This window comes from Ipomoea triloba, chromosome 4 (genome assembly GCF_003576645.1).
Source record: "Ipomoea triloba cultivar NCNSP0323 chromosome 4, ASM357664v1".
NCBI lineage: Eukaryota > Viridiplantae > Streptophyta > Magnoliopsida > Solanales > Convolvulaceae > Ipomoea > Ipomoea triloba.
Window position 1 is genome coordinate 15541759 of NC_044919.1, and position 22370 is coordinate 15564128.

General features: G+C 36.8%; 1 protein-coding gene across 2 annotated transcripts; it reads right to left on the minus strand.

Moving 5' to 3' along the window:
- Positions 1-5994: 5994 nt before the first annotated feature.
- Positions 5995-11789, minus strand: LOC116016613 (serine/threonine-protein kinase STY13-like). Of its 2 annotated transcripts, none has more exons than XM_031256961.1 (8): positions 11520-11789; positions 10956-11124; positions 10480-10844; positions 9698-9819; positions 9350-9555; positions 9101-9275; positions 8566-8700; positions 5995-6537 (listed from the first exon to the last, which is right to left on the minus strand). In XM_031256961.1, exons 3-8 carry the CDS (start codon positions 10838-10840, stop codon positions 6331-6333), a joined length of 1206 nt encoding a protein of 401 aa, XP_031112821.1. In that variant the 5' UTR covers positions 10841-10844; positions 10956-11124; positions 11520-11789; the 3' UTR covers positions 5995-6330. The 2 variants fall into 2 exon arrangements, with proteins under 2 accessions (XP_031112821.1, XP_031112820.1); XM_031256960.1 differs by having other exon boundaries at positions 11499-11789.
- Positions 11790-22370: the final 10581 nt, after the last annotated feature.

The following is a 22370-nucleotide window of genomic DNA, read 5'->3' on the forward strand; positions in this document are numbered from 1 at the left end:
TTGCTTCTCAATTTACCACATATATACAAATCTTACATGTTTAATTTACTAAACTACCCTTATATAATATATTATATCAACTTTTTCTTGAAAAAAAAATATATGAAGGACTTCAAGATAGATAATATTGAATATGAGATCCTCTAATTAGATCAAAAGTTTGTGTCATTAGATAATCAAGCTTTTGGTTCATTATTATTATTTCTTTTTAAAAATTGATTAGGACTAAAATAATTAACTTTAAAAGAGTTAATTCCATTTTTGGTCCTATATTTATAGGTGGTAATTCACTTTTAGTCCTTTTTTATTAGAACATTCACTTTTGGTCCTAGTATTATTGCAAAGACATGACAATTTTTTGTCCTTTATCAACAAAAACAAATCAGTTTAAATATCGTTTAATACAAGGACATTTCGGTCTTCAATTATGAATGTTTTTTTTAAAAATAAACATAAAAATATAACGGTTTAACATACTTTGTATAGAAAAGATTGAAATGTCTTTGTATTTAACGATATTTCAACGATTTTGTTGATGGATGACTAAAATTGGTCATGCCACAATAATACCATGACCAAATGAGGATGTTCTAATAAAAAGGGACTAAAAATGGATTGTCACATATAAATCTAGGACAAAAATGGAATTAACTCAACTTTAAAATATACTCTCTCTAATCTATCGCATTTTATCTGTCTTATTTTCCTTTTTAGTTTGTCTCAAAATGCTTTTTAAAATTGAAGATCACCATCATTATACTTTTTCCAATTTACTTGAGGGGCATTTTTACTTGTTTAATTATGAGTTTTGCTTGTTTATTATTTTTATTTACTTGTTTAATTATGAGTTTTGCTTGTTTATTATTTTTATTTCCTTGTTTAATTATGAGTTTTGCTTGTTTATTATTTTTATTTCACTCTTAAAATTGAAGATCACCATCATTATACTTTTTCCAATTTACTTGAGGGGCATTTTTACTTGTTTAATTATGAGTTTTGCTTGTTTATTATTTTTATTTACTTGTTTAATTATGAGTTTTGCTTGTTTATTATTTTTATTTCCTTGTTTAATTATGAGTTTTGCTTGTTTATTATTTTTATTTCCAAAAGTGAAGGGCATAATTGAAAAACACATAACATTCACTTTAATTCTTTAAAAAACATGCAAAAAATGTGATCACCAATGCGGGATTGAGGGGTATATTTTAAGAAATTTTTTAAAGTGATTAAATAAAATAATAAACATACTGATAGTTTAGTGATTAAGGGTGATTGAGTAAATATTATAGTAAGTTTTATGGTCTTGAATCAACGAGAAGTACCAAGCTTTGCGAATTTGGGCTCAATGAATGTTGACATTGTTGTTAATCAATTGTTACACAATAAACCATAGTTTATATTGCATTGTGAATCCTGATACAAAAATTTTGTATCTTTAATTATTTCGACCGTTATCAATTTCTGTATATGTAAACAAAAAACTTGATAATTGCTAACACATCATATGATAACTACAGAATACAGAAACTGTCAACTAATTGCAGGTACATAATGTGTTAATTATAGATACAGAATTTAAAAATTATTTTTGAATCAAGGCCTACAATACAAGGTAGACCTTGATCCATGGTATAATTTGTCGTTGTTGCTGGTACTGGCAACCATACCACAGTGCGCTTGGTAAGATACACCATTAACATAAGATATAATTTATTATATTAAATGTACATTTTTAATACACTAAAAGTTATTTTTTAAAAAGTACACTGTTTAATTACTTAAAGTACCTTTTTTGGTATACTATCAAATAATGTATCTTTATACACAACTAATATACATTCATCAATATATAAAAAACATAATATGTTAATTACAAAAACATAATATGCAGTTAATATATTATGTATCTTCAATTTACTTATAAGCACATAATTATTGATTGAATGCACATAATATTAATTGTATATACATAATTTTTGAAGCATAATTTTCAATATAAGGTGGATTATGATCCATAGTATAAAATTTGCTATTCCTTTAGATAACCATGAAACATAGATTGATAAGTTTCTTTGATTTAATGATTTGGTCTATTTGATGTCAGACAACTTGGATGGTATTTTCATCAACATTTTCTTCCACTACAAATTGACAATAGTCATCGCCTTCGGATAAGAGCCATGCGTAAAGTGAGTGACTGCTCAATGCCTCAATTTTTAGAGATTCATACACACACCTATATAAATGTGAATTCAAATAAGAACAACTTCTTTTTATAAAAAGTAGGCTAAAGTGTCATTCCGCATCATGAACTATATTAGATTATTCATACTGTACCTTAAACTTTGATAACGTCTATTTTGATACACAAACCATTAATTTTTTTTCATCTAGCATTTTCACAGGTTATCAGGTTACTATTGACAGAGTAATCAGGCTAGCAGCACCCGACCCGGAAACACTAGCAGGACCCAGAGGCAAGGCAACGGACGTTCAACCAACCGTTCAACACCTCACTCCTCAGCATCAATGCGCAACGGTCCAACTCCTCAACATTGATGATCAACGTTCAGCTCCTCAGCATTGACAGCATTGATGACCAACGTTCAGCAGCCTTAATGCTCCATTACTGAGCTGAACAAAATAAAAGGCTCACAAAAACACTTGTAGAGGGACGACACTTGAACGAGACAAAACTACACTCAACTCACCTTCTACACTGTGTTGGTCCCAAGGGGATGGGGTAAAAGTCTAGAGGGGGGGGGGTGAATAGACTTGTATAAGATTTTGCAAATCTTTTTCGACTTCTCGTGTGTATTGGACTTAGAATGTTTAGGTCCGATACCTCACAAGATGAAGACAAAGTTTTATGCGCAGCGGAAAAGTTATCCCCTTTTAGTTAGCACGAGTTTGAGTTAGTTCGAGAGGTGCGGTTATATGCAGTGCAGTTCGAGAGTTAGATAGCGAGAGATAAAAGCAGAAAGTAAATGCGAGAGAGATTTTTAAGTGGTTCGGCCAACCCGCCTACGTCCACTCTTCTTCCAGAAACTCCCTGGAAGGATTGCACTAAAACTTCCCTTTTTAGTACAATATCGAGCGCTTGAGCTTTGATCACGAAGCCCGCCTCAAGCCTCAGGTTTTTCGCCCCGCTTCTTGTTACTCCACCTATCGAGCACTTGAGCTTTGATCACCAAGCCCGCCTCAAGCCTCAGGATCTTCACAAGACAGCTCCCAGGTTACTCCGCCTCTCCTCAGGTTTTTCTCCCCGCTTCCAGTTACTCCACCTCTCGAGCACTTGAGCTTTGATCACCAAGCCCGCCTCAAGCCTCAGGATCTTCACTAGACAGCTGCCAGGTTACTCCGCCTCTTCTTGCTTAATCCAAAGCAAGGACCTTTGGTTGTCACAGTTGAGTGTAACAAGCTCCAATCTGACCAAAAGCTATCGTTGAATCAACTTCGATGTAGAGCAGCTTCGGTCACCTTCTAGATGTATAGCAGTTTAAGCTTTGTAACTCTCTCAAACACTAAGATGTGTTTTTCTCGCTGTTTTGAATATCAGGATGATATTCCAAATTGAGCACTTGCACTATTGAACGTTTGAATCAGACACCTCTTTAGAATTTCGAACGAACCAACCTCTACTTGAATTTGTGTCTCCACGTCCTTTTTATATGAGAGTTGAGGAATAATTCCGTTGGAGGGAAAATTATTCCGTTTGAAATCTGTCTCCCATGCTGAGTATGGGACTTGCATATTTTCAGCATTTTTCATGGAGTGGTGGTCTTGTAACTTGAACCTTTTGTCTTGTAGTGAATATTCCATAATTCACTTTCTTGAGTCCATGCTCCACTTGCTACTTTTGGTAAAAGTTACTCTTTTTATATTCCCATTGATCCTCGTTTTAGGGAATAGACCGACTTGGATTGGTGCACTTTCTATCCGTTTGTTGAATTCTGATGTGGCATCCACTTCCGGTAGTTCCCATAATATTCTTTCGGCACCTCCTTAATATTTTATCTCCATGATATTCTTCTTCTCCAAACTTAGATTATTTTATCCATGCATGTTGACTGCCATTCAGCCCCTTGGAGAAGTACCAGTTCATCGAGACCAATGTTGATGTCTCGACCACTTGATGTCTCGATCCCATGTATCGAGAGATCTGTCTCTCGAACTCTGCTTATGTCTCGAACTGGATCGTTGTATCGAGAGATCCTATCTCTCGAACTCTGCTTATGTCTCGAATCCATGTCTCGAACTGTATTGATGTCTCGAGAGACTCTATCTCTCGAACTTTGCTTATGTCTCGAGACTTAGTTGATGTCTCGCAGACCCTTATTCCTCCAGTGTAGTCTCGTGCCTTCTTCTGATCTAACTATAAGCTTACAGCACGAAAACTTCTAAAATGTTCAATCAAGTTTACCTTAAGCTTAAATATTTTCCGAGTTGAGCTCAAGTTACCCGGTTGTATTTTCGCTTTTAGTTTACTTGTCGAACTTACAAGAATTTCCTATCTTTCAAGACTTAGGGGATTCTGAAATACATTTTGGTATCATCAAAACCTATTACATTATGTTCCTAACACACTGAGCACTGCACTCAATATTGTACTCAAATACCAAAACACTGTATCAACATTATATTCAAATAATACTCAAATACATACCGGTAACACATTATTACCGTCAACTATGATGACATGACACAGGTAATTAGCTTATCTGGATCTTCTTTTTAAGTCAACCTAAAATTTTTAAGTAAACCCCAAAAATCAACGCCTCACGCTGCCCCTCCCCTGTGCCTTCAGCCGGACCAATGCTCACTAGACCAAATCACCACAGCCCCTCCACAATCCACTGCTCCAACCCTCCCTTGCGACAGTTGCGACAGCGTGCGCCGAGCCCATCGACGACCTGCCTAGGGGTGACCGCGGTTCGTTCTGGTTCCGAACCGCTAGTTCACGGTTCTAAGGTTACACAAACCAGAAAGGTTCCGGATCCGGTTCAACATGGATTTTTTTTTTTTTAGTATATGTAGTTATATATAATATGTTTTGTTATTATAAAAAACATATTATAAATTATTATTATTATTATTTTGGCTACTGCCAGTGGCAGTAGCTAAATATAATTTGTTTTATATATATTTAGCTACTGCTAGTAGCTAAATGCCTAAATATAAGAATTTTTTTTTTATTTTACGGTTCCGGTACCGGTTGTTAGGCTGGAGAAGGTTTAGAAGAAAACAAAAAAAAAAATCAAAAAAAAAAAGAAGAAAAAAAAAAGAAGTCCAAGATAGCATAGATTACTTATAACTTGTAGGTAACTTGTAAAAATTGCTAGATGAAAAAAAATTAATGGTTTGTGTATCGAAATAGACTTTATGCAAGTTCAAGGTGCGGCATGAATAATCCAATATAGTTCATGATGCGGGATGACACTTTAGCCTAAAAAGTATGAAATAGTTACAATCTTCCATCAGAATTAATCAATAGTGATGATTTTTTTTTTTAGATCAAAGTAGGGAGGAGGGTACCCGAGAACGAGACCATCCTAAGAGGTCTCTCTAACTCTACGAATTCTCATAGTATGCACAAGGTCGTTCATATAGACCTCTTCACACTCCGAAGGGCAGGAAGCAAAGACCCTCCAACCCGCCAGCTAGGTAGTACCACGCATGACAGGAGTCAACACTTCTATTTTGTTCACGAAACACGACCCAAAAGAAAATATTCCAATCTTTATCACACCAATGGCATTCTAAACAAGCTCCCGAGCTAGACCTGGGAGCTCAACTTTGTCTAAAATCCAACAGATAGCTTCTCTAGCATCTAATGAATTTAGTAAAAACTTAAAGTACATAAAATTAAAGTTTAAAGTGCATAAGTTTATAACTTTAGGTTTTTACGTTCAAAGTTTAAGGTATGTAAGTTTATAGCTTAAGCTTCAATGATGATTTAAAACAAGAGATGATATTTTTATATAGCTAGCTAGCTTAATAACGAAAGATCAAATCAAATCCAATAACCTTTAAAACGTACAGTATACACATGAATCCAACCTAACTACAAAGTACAAAGGACAGAGAATCACCAAACAAACTAAAATGCGGAATGTTAGTTTTCCAATGAAAATACCACTTGACATTATAATGCAAAGAAGCCTAAATTACCCTACATGAAAAGATCAAACATTAAAACCTTTTTGAACTTTTCCCTACGATTATTTTCTGAGGTGCCTCATCACCCGTAATGAAATCTCAAAGCAAGTCAGTGAATCAATAAACGAGTACAAATATAGGGTTTAAGGGGAGGGGCAGTGAGGAAAATTTTTAAGGACCCCGAGTTGGGCGAAAGCAGAAACAACCACCCGCTTGGTCTTCTGGGAGCATCCCGCCTCCCTTGGTAGTATCAATCGCTTCTAACAAGCTCACTACCTCATCCATTTCAGGTCGTTTTTGGGGATTTGCATCCCAGCACTTCTTCATGATGCTTGCAAAAGAACTGGGGCAACATCTGGGAATTTCTGGTCGCAGATTCTGAGAACACAACAAATGGAGATTGTAACCCTCTTGAACCATAATAATAACGCATAGTATGCTCATGTACCATAAATAAAAACGCAATCAAGAAATTGATCAATTAGGGATAATCCTAGCCAAGATGGCAAGAGATCCACCACTTATAACCACAAGGTCACGAGTTTGAATCCTTGCCCCCTTGGTTTGAGCCGGTCAGCTATGGGTAACCTAGGCTGATTTACTTCCTTGTGGTCCTTTGCCGGCTAAGGTCACAAGGCAGGGTTTACCTACACTCGAAAGGGTTGTAGGGTTTCCCTCGTCATCCAAAACGAAATTGATCAATTTATTCAGGCCAATGAAAATGACATAAACATCAAATAAGATTAGACAGGTCCAATTCCACAGATAACCAAGTCACTGTAGCTATCAGTATTTGACATTCGCTTTCATTTTGCAAAGATACAACCAGGAATAAATAGTAGCAATTGTCCAGAAATTTGATTATCAGTTAAAACAAGTTTGTTATCCCTACTCTAGAATATTTAATGAAACAACGTAAAACGAACTTTGTTCACTGGAAATGAAGGAACACGAGGGAGAAACAGAGAAGTGTCTTCAAGTACTTGATAAAAACTTAAAATAGGGATCTCTATGAATCTAAGACATGTAATAGCAAATGTTCAAAAGACAACACTGGTGAGCATTCAATTCAAATATTGTACTCATTAAATACAATGATACAATTTCTCATGTACACATTTAGCCTTCATGCCTTAAAATTCAAAACTATTGGTTTCCAGGTATAGTGAAGTGAGCCTTGTTACCCCTCCCCCATTCCCCCCTATTGCTAAGATCTTTCACCGTCTGGAGTTTATATGGCAAGATAAGAAACACAAATGCAGTGTGGATAAAGGTTGGCACCATTAATCTTATGATCGGAGATTGTTCTTCTACTGTAGATGTAATCACATTTAAGTTAATAAAGAAGAGCTTATTACCGAAATGGTCCCTCGACTATTGCGAAATTACCAATTTGGTCCTCGACAATTTTTCGTGCCTAATTTAGTCCCTCGATTTTGAAATTTTTAACCAATTTGGTCCTCCGTTTATTTTATCGTTAAACATCCGTTAAATCGGAACCAAATTGGTAATTTTGCTATAGTCAAGGGACCAAATTGGTAATTTTTCAATAGTCAAGGGATCATTTCAGTGAAAAATTAGTTACCAATTTGTTCCCTTGACTATTGAAAAATTACCAATTTAGTCCCTTGACTATAGCAAAATTACCAATTTGGTCCTGATTTAACGGATGTTTAACGGTAAAATAAACGGAGGACCAAATTGGTTAAAAATTTCAAAGTCGAGGGACTAAATTGGGCACGAAAATTGTCGAGGACTAAATTGGTAATTTCGCAATAGTCGAGGGACCATTTCGGTAATAAACTCAATAAAGAATGACCGTCACAGACTCATAGTTGAGAAATCAAAAGCAGAGGATTTGTACATAGGTTCCCCTGTTTGGTAGCATAATTAGCTTATCAGCCAATTTTGGCTTATTTGACCATTATTAACTGTTTGACTTGGTTAAACAGCCAATATAATTGTTTGATTAATTAGCTTTTCGTAACAGTTTATTGCTCCAAAACGCTAAAATTCAAAAAGCTGCTAAAGCAGTTTTTTCAATCAGCTTTTTGAGAAAGTCATTTTGCATGTAATCAGCTATCAACTAACAGTTAATTTACCAAACATCTTTCTACAATCAGTTAATGCGATCAACTAGTCAAACCCACTAACTCAAACAGCTATTTACCAAACACCCCCTTTATCTTATAATATACAAGATCACTACGGAAGAGATTATAAATAAGTTGGAAAAGATGGTTTGCCAGTGGAAATAAGCCAAAGAGGGGAACTTGCAAACAGATGAAATACAGTCGGCCTCAAACAAGTAACAGCCAAAGTTCTAATATCAAGCAGAAAACTGAGACATCTGGCAAACAAGCGAACGGTGTGAGTGAAATAAATGAACTAATCAATCTGATTTACCTGTCTAACAACTGCAGAAGAAACCTCAGCAAAGCTGAGATCTGGATATGGAAGATCACAGCAATAAATTTCCCACAAGCAAATGCCAAAGCTGTACACATCACACTTTCTGTTATAGGGCTTGCCATCAAGAACCTGCAGAAATATATTGGGTCAGTATCTCGTAATACTGATGAAGAGGAAAAATTCGCCAACCTAATCTGTAATTATTCATAACCTAGAGAAAAATATCATTATCCCTAAATTCTAGTCCCCTCTTCAGTGGTCTCAAAAGCAGTAAAAGACTTCAGATATATTGCATATGAATAATTTTATATTACTTCTAGTCCTGCAAAAAAGAGACTGAATAGCATATGGTGCTTGTTCATAAAAGCAAGGGCAGGTAAGCTTTGTCATGGCATGCTTCAAAGAGAAAATTGCAATTGCATGAGTCAATTGCACAGAGGATGGAGCAAAAATCATGCCATTGAAGGAAAAGTGATTATCTGTGGCATAAAATTCTCTCCTAAACCAACTGTTTCAGAAGCATAAATACCTCTGGGGCCATATAACCAAGTGTGCCAGTTTCACCGGTCATGTCCTTGGGGTTCTGCGCTTCAACACGAGCAACACCAAAATCAGCAATTTTTAAAGTTCTGTCAGTATCTAGCAACATGTTTTCTGCTTTCACATCACGGTGTACAATTTTCTTAGAATGCAAATAGCTCAACCTGCAAAAGATGGACAAGAAAATCAAGATCTCATTTCACTAACATTAATCTGGCATTCTATTCAAGAGACCCACCCTCTAGACAAATCCAAAGCAAGTTGAATAACAATCTTAAATGCGAGTTTCTTTTTCCTGTTTTTGTACAAAAACTTTTTCAAGGTTCCACCAGGAAGGAATTCCACTACAACACAACAAGCCCTTGAGGGAATGGTGGTGTATCCCTCAGAAGGGTTTTTCGAAGGAATCTTGAGGTTTGAAGTTCCCATAGATGCACCAACAAACTGCGAACAAGAATTATTATCAATAGAAATTCCAGAAATGAGATCCAGTATTCCAAACCCTACTCATTAGAATTGTTATTGTTGGGTATTTTGATGAAAAGTTGCATGGAATGAAAATGAAAAGTAGGAAACAAGTCTGTACTTTCGTAACATTTGGATGGTCAAGCTTGTGCCAAACAGCAACCTCCTGCCGGAACGATGCCCGCAGAGTAGCAGTTTCAGCAGCAGTGGCCATGCCATCCTCTCCCCAGTCCAACAATTTAACTACATGATAGAATTCAAATGAGAATTTTGAATTCGCAGGAAATTGTCACACCAATATCTATCAACTAGTGTTTTCCAAAATCTCATATGAGCATTGTGAATAATTGGCAGCAGTTTCTGTGCAACTGGCAACAACTTTCAATGCCCTCAGACTTCAGCAATCTTTCTTTAGTTTTAAGTTACAAATCATCTTGACTGTTCTGCTGAATTTGACAATTAATTAATAACATTCTAATCAGCTTGAAATAATAAATAAGTAAATATCAAAAAGATGCTTTCTACTGCCAAACAGGGATGCTTCCAACAGAAGTGCTTCAATTTTCCTCTTTATTGGGAATAAAAGAACAAGAAAATACACTAAGCCAGTAAAAATATGACTAAATGACTGAAATCCTGGAAATGGATCTCACTCAGTCTTTTCAGAGTGCTATACTGGTACCACATTTGTAGTGCTAAGAATAGAAAGGGGAATTGTTTAAGATCAGTTTCAACATATATAAACGCCAATATGCAAATAAGTTCTAATAGCTAATTTTGGCATGACTATATGAAATAAAACAAAATTTTAACTACAAGTCTTATCACACCAATATCTGTCCAACTTCCATATCTATACAACTAAAACAGCATAAAAACCAACAAAAGGGAGAAGATTGTTACCTGCAACATCTTTAGAATCATAAGTAGCGCGATAAACCGTACCATAGGTGCCCTGAGCAACAAGATACCTTATCTCCAGCTTTGATGGGTCAATCTCCCAATCTTCCTGGGGAACACGGTTTGGGTTCTCAAGATTTCTTGACAAAACCCGACTAAAGTGCTTCTCCAATTGAACATCCAAGCTTTTGAGATCAATCTTATCAGCACGAAAAATCATATCTTTGCTACTGATGCTTCCAGGGCTCTTTGGAGCTATGTTTCTATCGCTAAAACTCCCTATCCCCTTCAACTTAGACCCCAGTTCATGTAGTTTCTCATTTTTGGGCATCACTCCACCTTCCTCACTGGCTTTCTTATCCATATTTCTACAGAAGAAAACAAACAACACCCACAAAGACCCAATTTGTTATGAAATTATTGAAAGAACCAAACAGAACATTCTAGAAACATATCAAATCGAAATAGAGATTTCTAACCTTTTATCTGATGGTTCTCAAAAAAATTGATGCAAAAGAAGATCTACAAATTTATCATCATCATCATCATACCCCAAAAAGCACCACACAAAAGGCTTGTGAATAGGGAATTGTAGGCAATTTCTTGACTTGCAATAATAATATCATAATGAGCTTCACTGCGTCAAAGCTTCAACCAAGAGAAAATGGACAATCAAATTCCATTTCAATGAAAATTCAAAGGAATAAACATTAGAAATCCACTCTGCTCGATATTGACCATAAAAATAAAAAAATCTTGAGGAAATAAAATAAAGCAGTGCCTTATTGGCTCTTCAATTACACATCACTAACCATGCCCTTTGCTTCACAAATAAAAACCCAGAAAAGGTTTTAAATTTAAAATTAAATAAAAGTAAACCATAAGAAAATGACCCAGTTCTCGGCATCGGAAGGCAGGGACCAGGGGCCAAAGACCAAACTCAAAAACTATTCCATTTTCGTTCTCTATATTATTCCTCTCATGAAATAAAACAAAGCTTCATGAAGAAAAAGGAAGATTACCCAGCAATAGAGATGAAATACCCATTTATGGAAACAATGGATTGGCCATAAAAACACACAAGGAGAGGACACGAAATGTTTGTGCAATCCCTTCTGCGGCAACTTTGAATCCGAGTCAAAGGAAATTCAGCATAAAAATGAACAAAAAATAAATAAAAATTTAGGGCATTAAGAAAGAAATTTGAAGAAATTACTGTGCGTGATGCGAAGGAACAAGGAAAGCGGAAGGTTTTGATAGAGATAGAGGAGAATGCGCGGGGGATTAGGCTAAAATTCAGCCTCAAATAATGAATAAATGATTCTTCTCAAAAAAAAAAAAAAACAATGAATAAATGACAGCTTCAAAAGATACCATACGGAGAAAAACAAGGGAATTATTGTACTGTTCCGTACAAGCCCTTCCAAGAAATTCACGGAACACGTTGACACTGACTCCAACCATAGGCCAAGTCGTGAGCATTTGTGCGGTTAACATTCATGCCGTAATTCCGTTTCACTCAATACTCTATTTAGAATAAAGTTTTTTCCACTCATGATTCTTGGCAGAAGTTTTTTCTTTCTATAATCTATCACTTATTTCAAATTATAAATAAATTATTATTTAGGACTTAGGACTCTATCCAACAAAACTATTATACAATTTATTTTTTGAGAATAACTAGTATAGAACTTATAACTAATAGAATTATACCATATAAGTGATGGGATAATTACAATATTAAATTATGTATAATGAGTTTGATATGTGACAACTGTTTACCCATTGAGCTAGTGGTTTGAAGATTATTATATCTAGTTGAAAACTTGACGTCAGCTACTCAGGCAACATGAGTGGGGATTGGTCATCTAGTTGAAAAAAAATTCTTCCACTCCGTTAGTTGTCCGTCAAACCAAGGGGGTTGACAGGTTGCATCGAGTTGGGTCAACAAATTGTGTTGATTGCATTTCTTTCTCATTTGATTTAGGTTTGTTGTATATTCAACTATCTGAATTGTTAAGTGGTTAATCAGATAGTGAAACAATAAGTGAAATTGAATAATAAATTTTAGAAAATTGAATTGAATTAGCTATATTCAAAAAATTATGAAATCTCAAATAAGTCATCTGTTTAAAAAATTTCTCGATTAAATTCCTTGAGTATTAAAATGTTACTTCGTTAGATCCTTCTGTTAGTTGTCCATCAAATCATGAGACCTATATAAATAGCTAGCTAAGTGTAATGATTATACACACTCTTAATTTCACTTGTATTTAACCCATTTATTAAATACATTATTTTCTTTGTGCATTTACATAATGGTTTCCTTACCCTTTTTTTTTAGTGCGCAAGAGGGGCTAAAGCCTCATAGAGGATTAATAAATACGCCTGGCAGCGACGGTCTTGGCGTCGCGGTCGAGGATGCCTTTGATTTCCTCAGGTGGAAGAGACAAGATTGTGGTTCCCCACCTACCGTTGTGACCCATGTTGGCCAAGTGATCCACACATTGGTTCCCTTCCCTGAAGGTATGAATGAGCTTGAAGTCTTGCATTTGCCTTATCAACGATATGTTGGAAATAATTCTCGAAAAAACCCAAGAAAATGGAGAAAATAGAAAATCCACAATAAAATAAATAAATCCAGGAAAATAAAACCACACAAGGTTAAATAAACCTGAATTTTGCTTGGGGACGAACAGGATGATCTTTGGGGTAGTTGTAAGCATGAGTCGTGTTGCCACTCTCCTTAAAACCTTATTTACCGCCTCCCGGGGTGCTGGAGCGTTGCGGCCTAGGTTTTCCAGGATAAAACGTACTATGATCCATGCGTTTGAGCACACAAACTTGGGACCCGGCGAACGAGAACGTGGGATGAACACAGGTGGCTTGAAGGAAGGTTGAGCAGAGTTTCGAGGTGAAAACTAAGGGTCTGTTTACTAATAGGAAATTTTCTCCAGTTTTCTGGAAATTTAGAAAACTGGAGAACAAAAAACAGAAAACATGCATACTAACACAGTTTTCCATTTTGAAAACAGGAAACAATTTCTCAATTTTTTAGAAAACTGAAACACTATTAAAAACTGTTTTCTAAATGGAAAACAGAATCATCTATCATCTATTAGACTATATGTCACTATAACCAAATTCTCACCATTATATACTTACATATTTATTCATTACTATGATTACATTCATTATCATCTTCTTTTACTTATCATCATCTTCTATCTTTTCTACTTGCATTACTTATTTAAACATAACTTATTTGCTTATACTTAGAATTATACATCATTCACATTATCAAAATTAAAAATTAAAATCTATACCACGTTTTATATTTTGATTGAACTCAATTGATTATTGGTTTGGATATTTTTAATTATGTTATATCGGATACAAGTTTGGTCCAAATATAAGATATTGAAATTTCACATATATTATTATATTAGAATTCAAAATAAAAATTATATATTATATACATGTCATTCAAATGAATATATTCAAAAATATTTTAAATATTAGCTCAAAAAATATTAATATTATCTAAACTAAATTTTATGTGAACTTAATAGGTTATTGGTTTGGATATATTTTTAGTTATGTTATATACAAAAATAAATTTGATCCGGATATCAAATGTAAAATTTTTACATATATTGGACTTAAAAGTAAAAATTATATTTATTCTATTTAAACCAAAAATATTTTAAATATAAGGTCTAAAAATCACTCGAAATTAAACTTATGTTAATTTTATAACGTTAATCAAAAAAATTAAATTTGAAAAAACAAGTGTTAGTAAACAAGTTTTCTAACAAGAAAATAGAGAATGGAAACTGAAAAATTAGAAAACAGAATAACGTAGTTTCGTATGAAGGATTGTACACGAGTCAAGCCTTTTTCAAGCTCAGTTTGGGATTTGATTTGCACCCCTGCGCGCGAGAGAGAGCATCTATCTTATACAAGTTAACAAGTAATAAAAAACCCTTGTATATATAGTGGGTCAAATCTTCTTTCCCAATCAATGTGAGACAAAAGGCTTACTTAAAGCTTTTTCCACACAAAATCCATCTCAAATGGGTCTACTTTGAGAATCAATTTCTCATTCACCCATTATCCATTTTAAGCGTATAATATATTGATCTCTTCATCTAACTACGAAGAACCCGAATCCACTTTGACCCGACCAAATCGGAAGTGGACCCCACATATATTTATACCACAAAATGGCCACTTAAAAAATGCCATGTATGCCATTTTTTCCAACAATCCCCCACATGAATGAAAATTGTTTTCGAGGTATTTTAGAGAAACGGAAACAACTGTGTTCAACGGTTGATTCCTGCATAGCAGAGGTAGGTGTAACCCTTTGAACATTGCCTTGTGAGATCTATATACTCTACTGGCTGTACGGTAGAACGCAATGTCTTTGAACCAATTGCCGTTTGTGTAGACATTGACAAATCTCACACAGGAACCATCCAACCACGCACTATTCTCATAACTGTGCCCATTTTGGTCGTGGGACACCGTTCCTGGTTCTGCAAGAGTTTCTAAATAATTGAGCCTAGTTCAATTCTCCTTTGAAGCGACCCACACTTCTCTCTCACATAGGTGATTCTTTCTCGAGTTTCCTGCAACTCAACATATGTCCATCGACATTGCATACACAACATATGTCAATTCGACAATCGAATCATTAAAGCACTAATGTGCTAGCCTCGATCGGGAGTCACTATTTTAGCGAGGAGTGGTAGGGATCGGGGACCCCCACAGTGACGCACTCATTCCATAATTTAGTTGTCCCATTGAACCTAGGTGCCAGCTAGGTTGGGTATCCACTATGGAAATTTTAATATCAAGGGCTTTAGACTCATTCCTCGTATCAATTTCTCAACAAAAATTTATAACCATTGGGTTAGCAGCTGCTAAGTTATCCTTTGACCTTATAGTCAACAGAGACAACACCAGTTGCGAGAAATTGTTTAATGGTATTATGTCTTAGACTTATAAGTCTAGACTTACCATACAACTCTATACGCTACCAATTTTGCTTGACTATCGCAAAGCAACAACATTGGAGGTATGAGTTTTTCAACTCAAGAATATTCTCAACAAGAATGGTATAGCCATTCAACCTCTTGAGACACAACATTTGTCCAAGGTTTTCAGCGTAGATTCCAACACGGATCTAGCTATCACGAGAATTCCACTTTGACTGACTACCCAGGCTCACATCAACCATGTAGCCACTCATGGACTTATCATCCTTTTAGATATCCGGTTAACATGCTATACAACTCAAGTACATCTGGATATCACACGTAGTGCAGTCCAAAATCATAAGTATACCATAGGTATCTCATAATTTTTCACTATTGCCTTCTAGTGCGTAGCACTAGGGTTACTCTTGTAACTACAGAGTTTATAAACCGCAAGGCAATGTTTGGCCAAATACAACACATTAGATACATTCAAAGTTACCAATAATCTGAGTGTATTCTACTCGAGAGATACAATCTCTAAGATTTTTGGATAGTTTTACGTTAGTATCTAACGTTGTCTAAGCCACTTGATTATCATCCTTTTGCAAGGAATTAATCAACACTATGAGATTGGCTTCACACGAGACCATAAGTTCTTCTCACGATTTTAATCCGAAGATTTAAATCCGCCAACTCACATCTTTCATGTCAAAACATGATCTTGGTAGACTTGATCATTCAATCATTTCTACCCACAATGAGTTTATCGTGTATAAACATATAGTAACATCAACATCTATCGTATACCATACATAGACACTTTGTCACTTTGTTTATACTAAACTCGTTGGTTTATCATTGTATAATCAAACATCACGTGCTAATGTTTCAGGCTTATTGTTTTACCATACAAGGATTTTACCAAACTACACACTTCCCTTCATAGCTTGGAACCGCAAGACCCTCAGTCTGTTCCATGACTATAAAGATAGTGGTTTTCCACATCCATTTGATGCACTTCCAAATCCCACACAGTGGTTACGGCAAGTATCATCCTCATGGATTTTTATTCTCATCATGAGAAAATACACATTAAAGTAACCAAGACACTCGCAAGTAACCTTCAATTACAGGCTTGTCCTTGTACTTCAATTAACCGGTTTTATTTTCCAACTAATGATCCAATTAGGATCCAAAGGTTTTGCAACCCGGAGGAAGAATAACTAGTTCTAAAGTATGATTCTCTAAGATAGAATCTACCTCACTTTATAGCCTCTTTATGGTATAAACCATTTTGCAACCTTCGAAAACAACCAACATTAACAGGAGATTAATTCTCAAAATTTGTATTGGATTTAACCTGAAGTTAATTCCGTAATGTTTAGAATTAATCCCTGAATAGTCTGGCCGGTCACGGGAGTTGACTTTGTCCAATCACGAAAGGTAAACTTATTTTACTTCTCATGGACATCCATAGAAATCACAATTTCTACATCCATTCGAGGCGTTGTTTTCTAACAAACCGTGTTAGAAAACTTGATCCATTTTTCTAGTAAACAAGTTAGACTATGCATATCGCATTCTAACAAGTACGTTAGAAAAATCGGATCACAAGATTTTCCAATCCTAACCAAATCCATTTCATTTTCTAGTTAACAAGTTAGAATATGCTCACCACATTCTAATATGTATGTCAAAAAATCTGGATTGTAGGATTTTCCAAATCATTACTCACTTGTTACGTCTAGCTTTGAGTTCGGGTTTTAGGTCCTTCGATTGACCTTCACAAAAAAACATCTTCAAAGAATGATGAAATTCTGATTTATCATGTTCTTAAGTACGTCCGTCCGAGACATGGACTTTGAGTACTAAGAACAAAACCACATTTGGCAAGTCGCCCCCACATTTCAAGTAGTAATAGGATAACTAAAATATATCCATCACTCGTAAGGAACCTTATCGAGTTACTTGCAGGGAACTTTCGTTAAAAGGTATTCGCTTATCCAAACATAATTGCCTTACCCCCACATTCTTGGGGTATGCCCGAACATATCAACATCTTGATATTCGTGTTCGGTAGAATCGTTTGATTGAGGTGAATCCACATTATACTCTCGAGTATAATAACAATTAACAATATAGAAATCATCCAAAGGTGTTTCTTGTTTACCACATCGATCGCTTTTAACTGCATTAATTCTACAATTAATTCGGTTTCCAATTTATTCTTATAAAGAATAACATTCCGCTGCAGTGGACCTGAAAGCCACAAACAACCCACTTCTCGCAAGGTACAGGCAGTACCAAACTGCCCCTCACGAGAGGTGAAAGGGGAAACACCTTTTGCAAGGTGTGATTAAACCCCCACGAGAGGTGCTCGGATTATCTCTCCGGAAGACTAACACTCTTCCATATGCTTTCATTTCAAGTGGTTGTGACAACCAAATTGAAGCCCACTAGCTTGAGTTTTAATTCCAATTTTAATCCCATTAGGCACTACGATTAGTGCCTTAACCAATGGATAAATTTTGCATTTAACAAGCCGTTTGGACGTTAGTACCATAGAGCCCTATCTTAGTGAATTTAATTAGCCCTTAAAATGCTAATAATGCACTAGTTTGTTAGTGTACGAAACACTATTACGTTGGTACGTTAGTGGTTCATAAACCCACTTTTCCCAATACTAAATACAGTTATTATTAAGCGATTAAGCTTTATAATAATTGTACATAGGTACTACCACGTACCGACTTGCTAAATAATTAGCAAAAAATTGAGCCCTTCCGTTAGCGCTACAACATTAGCACTTAAGCTCAATTTACCAGATTATTGACCCAACATTCTGTCATTTGTCTCCAATTAATTTCACACTAGTAAATTTTGGATTTTTGATCAAGTTAATTCTAACGCAATTAACGAGACCAAATCAACTAAATTTCCAACTAGTTGAATCAAACCATTATAATCGTATTAAGAATATCAATTTAAAATATTCAACATACTTGAGCCGTGACGCTCACGATTATAAGGTTATCCCAATTTTTGACAAATGATTTTCCATGAAATCTAGAACCGAGGTTCTTTACGTGATTTCAATCATGTAACACACTTGTTACATTTCGTTAAGGTCATTAACCATTTTAGCATTTCTCAAAAAATGTTACATACGCACGAAGCATATAATATATTGAATCATACATCAACATTATTATATAAAATAAGTCGCATGTATATCGTGATTCAATAATCTTAATGGAACATACATATTTTTAAAACAATAAAAATATTACAAAGATACTACTACAAATTTATTAAAAAATAAATTCAACTAGATAGGAGATTACATTGGAAATAAAACTTCCTAATTCCTATCTCGTAGTAGTCCTTCCAACCGTGTGCTTTGTTCCATTTGATTAGCAGTCTACTCCCTCAGGGTGGTCTCATCACAGCACATCGGGTATTCAACAGAATCAGGTTGTGACCTCACTCGTCAAACCATCCACCGCATCCTTTAATCATATCAAAGTTATCCTCAACCTTTTCACCAGGATGACGATTCGCTTCGTAATGACCCTTCGCCTTCTTCACATAATCTTGTTCAAGACTAAGCTTTCGCTTGGCCTTCCCTCGATTATGATCGAAGTAGCTGGTCACACTACCATAGTCCTCGGACCATGTAGTGAGCACGCCACTGGATCCTCCGTGGCTGTTAGCCGATCCATTTGGTACTGAAGGTACCCGCATCGTAGGAATAGATTCCATGATGCCTACACCGTTCTGTGAATCAACGTTCACCGGTGCCTGGAAATGTGCAACAACGTTGCCGTTCCCTCCATTGTTGTTCACAATAACATTACGGTTCTTGTCCCCATTAACAATCAAAGGCAATGCAGGATTTTCCATTTCTTCGTGGAATTCGAGAATTAAGTAAAGAATAGGGATAAATAAGGTTTTAAGATCGTTGGAAATAATTCTCGAAAAACCCAAGAAAATGGAGAAAATAAAACGTGGGACCCGGCGAATGAGAACGTGGGATGAACACATGTGGCTTGAAGGAAGGTTGAGTAGAGTTTCGAGATGAAAACTAAGTATTTCGTATATATTTTTTAGTGTACAAATGCTACTGCTCATATAGAAGTATATATAGGAGATGAAGGATTAATGGCATTTAACATGGCATTCAATTCTGGCAATGTAACCTCCTCCCACTAGCAAGACTTTAATCTCCCACTAACTCTCCATTAAACCACCCACTAACAAGTAACTTAATTCTAGATTTTATGATCAAAATTAATAAGAATTAATTCTGTAACATACTGAATTAGTCTCCTGAACAATCACGGTGGAAGGAGAATCGACGGACCAGATTATAGCCTTCGAGAAGTCACTTTAGTTACGCGCAGAAGGCCGTCTGCGAGACATTGACTCTTAGCCGCGAGAGGTCGACTCATGCGAACTTCGAGAGATCACCGCTAACGGGCGCTTCCATCCGCGAGAGCTGATCTCTCGCGGGCGCAACTGCGCCTCGAGACATCGACATGTCTCGTGCGCTGCTAGTGCACGAGACATCGATGTCTCGCGCACTGCCCAGCCGCGAGACATCATTGATGTCTCGACGCTACCTAGCCGCGAGACATCAAGTATGTCTCGCGCGCTGCTGCTGCTTGCCTGCGAGAGGTCGATCTCTCGCAAGCGGTGGATTGAGATGGAAAAATTGCTCGGGAATTCGGCATAACTTAGCTCGCAAGGCCAGCCAATTTCTAGACGACATTCGTGCCCGCAAGTGTCGGCGTACACGAGTCAAGCCTTTTTCAGGCTCAGTTTGGGATTTGATTTGCACCCCCCTGCGCGCGAGAGAGAGCATCTATGCTATACAAGTTAACAAGTCATAAAAGACCCTTGTACATAGTGGGTCAAATCTTCTTTCCCAACCATTGTGGGATAAAAGGCTTACTTAAAGCTTTTTCCACACAAAATCCATCTCAAATGGGTTTACTTTGAGAATCAATTTCTTATTCACCCATTATCCATTTTGAGCGTATAATATATCGATCTCTTCGTCTAACTACGAAGAACCGGAATCCACTTTGACCCGACCCAAATCATAAGTGGACCCCACATATATTTATACCACAAAATGGCCACTTAAAATGCCATTTATGCCATTTTTTCCAACACGATAAACAATCCATAACGAGGAAGTCAGTTTTCGGTCTACCATCTGCTTCTTTATTGAGAGCCTGGACCATTGACAAGGAGTCAGTTTCTACCAGCATCTTCACGAAACCCCTATTAGTAGCGATCTTCAGTCCCTCCCGAAGACCCCAAAGCTCAGCCTCGAAACTATTGGCGATTCCAATCTTTGCATAGAAACCCGTTACCCACGAACCATTGTGATCGCGGAAGACTCCATGCGCACTCGCCATGCCCGTGCTAGAGATACGGGAGCCATCTGTGTGGAGTTTTATGAAGCCTTGAGGAGGAGGAGACCAGCTAACCCATATTTATTTCGCATCATTGGATCGTGATGCTTGAGTAAAATTTTTTGAGCCTCCATTGCTTCAAAGGACGCCCGCCGCGTGACCTCACCTGCTGTAACAAGATTCGTACTGAAGACGAAGGCGTTTTTGGCCTTCTAGATGTTCCACAGAAGGTAGGGAAAGGTGACACGCCATTTGTTCAACTCTTGGTTCTTCTTGTCGAGGGAGCTGTTAGCCTCGATCCATCTTACTAAAGGACTATGAGAGTTGGCATTAAAGTCACGTGGCGCGTTGGACAACCTCCAGCAATCCGCCACCACAGTGCATCGCCATAACAGATCATCTAAGGTTTCGTTCCCGTCACCACATCTCGAACAATCTCCTTGGTTCGTCAAACTGCGCTTCTTACGTTCAGCGTTGACAATGAAGCCCGTTGTTAATGATCTTCCATATGAACATCTTCACTCTCTCAGTGCATTTGATGCTCCAAATCCAGTTGTACATACCGTCTTCTTCCTGTTGACCTACAATAAAAGAATAAGCCGATTTGAGAGAGAAAGCATTAGTACCTGAGTGCGACCACGACCAGGTGTCCGCTTGATTGGCGGTGATGGGTATCGGCGAGGCGCGGATGGTGTTTACCAAGCTGGAGGGCAGGAGCTGTTCAAGGGCGTCAACCTCCCAGTTACCATCAGGAGATATAAATTTGCCAACTCTATGTTGCATTCTGTTAGTTGGAACATTCATGTTGGGGATATTTGTAAATGGATCGTTACAAACCCACCAATCCGTCCAGAAAATAATCGCGGTGCCCGTGCCAAGTTTCCATTTCACGCCCTTTTCGAGGAAATTGTAACCTTTCACGATACTTCGCCAACCCCATGAGCAATTATTCCCAATCCTCACATTGGAGAAATCTCCATCTTTGATATACTTATCTCTCAAGACCCGGACCCACAATTTGTTCTCGTTGGTAAGGATTTGCCAACTAAGCTTCATTAGAAAGGCCAGATTGAAGTCCTAGCTTTCCTCAAACCCAACCCCCCTCCTCTTGGGGAGTACACATAGTAAACCAACTCACGGTGTGGATCTTTCTCGTGTCCTCGACGTGGCCCCAAAGAAAGTTCCTACAAATTTTATTGATTTGCTTGCAAGTGCTAATCGGGAGGGCCATGGATTGCATAGTGTAAGTCGGGATAGTAGCGAGGGAAGCTTGTACGAGGACACGCCTTCCTGCCATGCTCAGAGAGTTGGCTTTCCACGTAGACAGCTTCTTTCTGATTTTATCCAGGACCGAGTTAAACTTGTCTTTAGACACCCTTTTGTTCAGTATAGGGATACCGAGGTAAGAGTCTAGTTGAGCCGAGAGAGGAATGCCCATTTTATCCATGATAAGTCTTCTTATACCTGCAGGCGTATTAGGAGAACA

Coding starts and splice junctions, on each gene's coding strand:
- LOC116016613 (XM_031256961.1), bottom strand. CDS start 10,840: ATGGATAAGAAAGCCAGTGAGGAAGGTGGAGTGATGCCCAAAAATGAG. Junction 9,556..9,697: donor ACCATCCAAATGTTACGAAA/GTACAGACTTGT, acceptor TCTTGTTCGCAG/TTTGTTGGTGCATCTATGGG. Junction 8,701..9,100: donor TTGGTTATATGGCCCCAGAG/GTATTTATGCTT, acceptor ATATTTCTGCAG/GTTCTTGATGGCAAGCCCTA.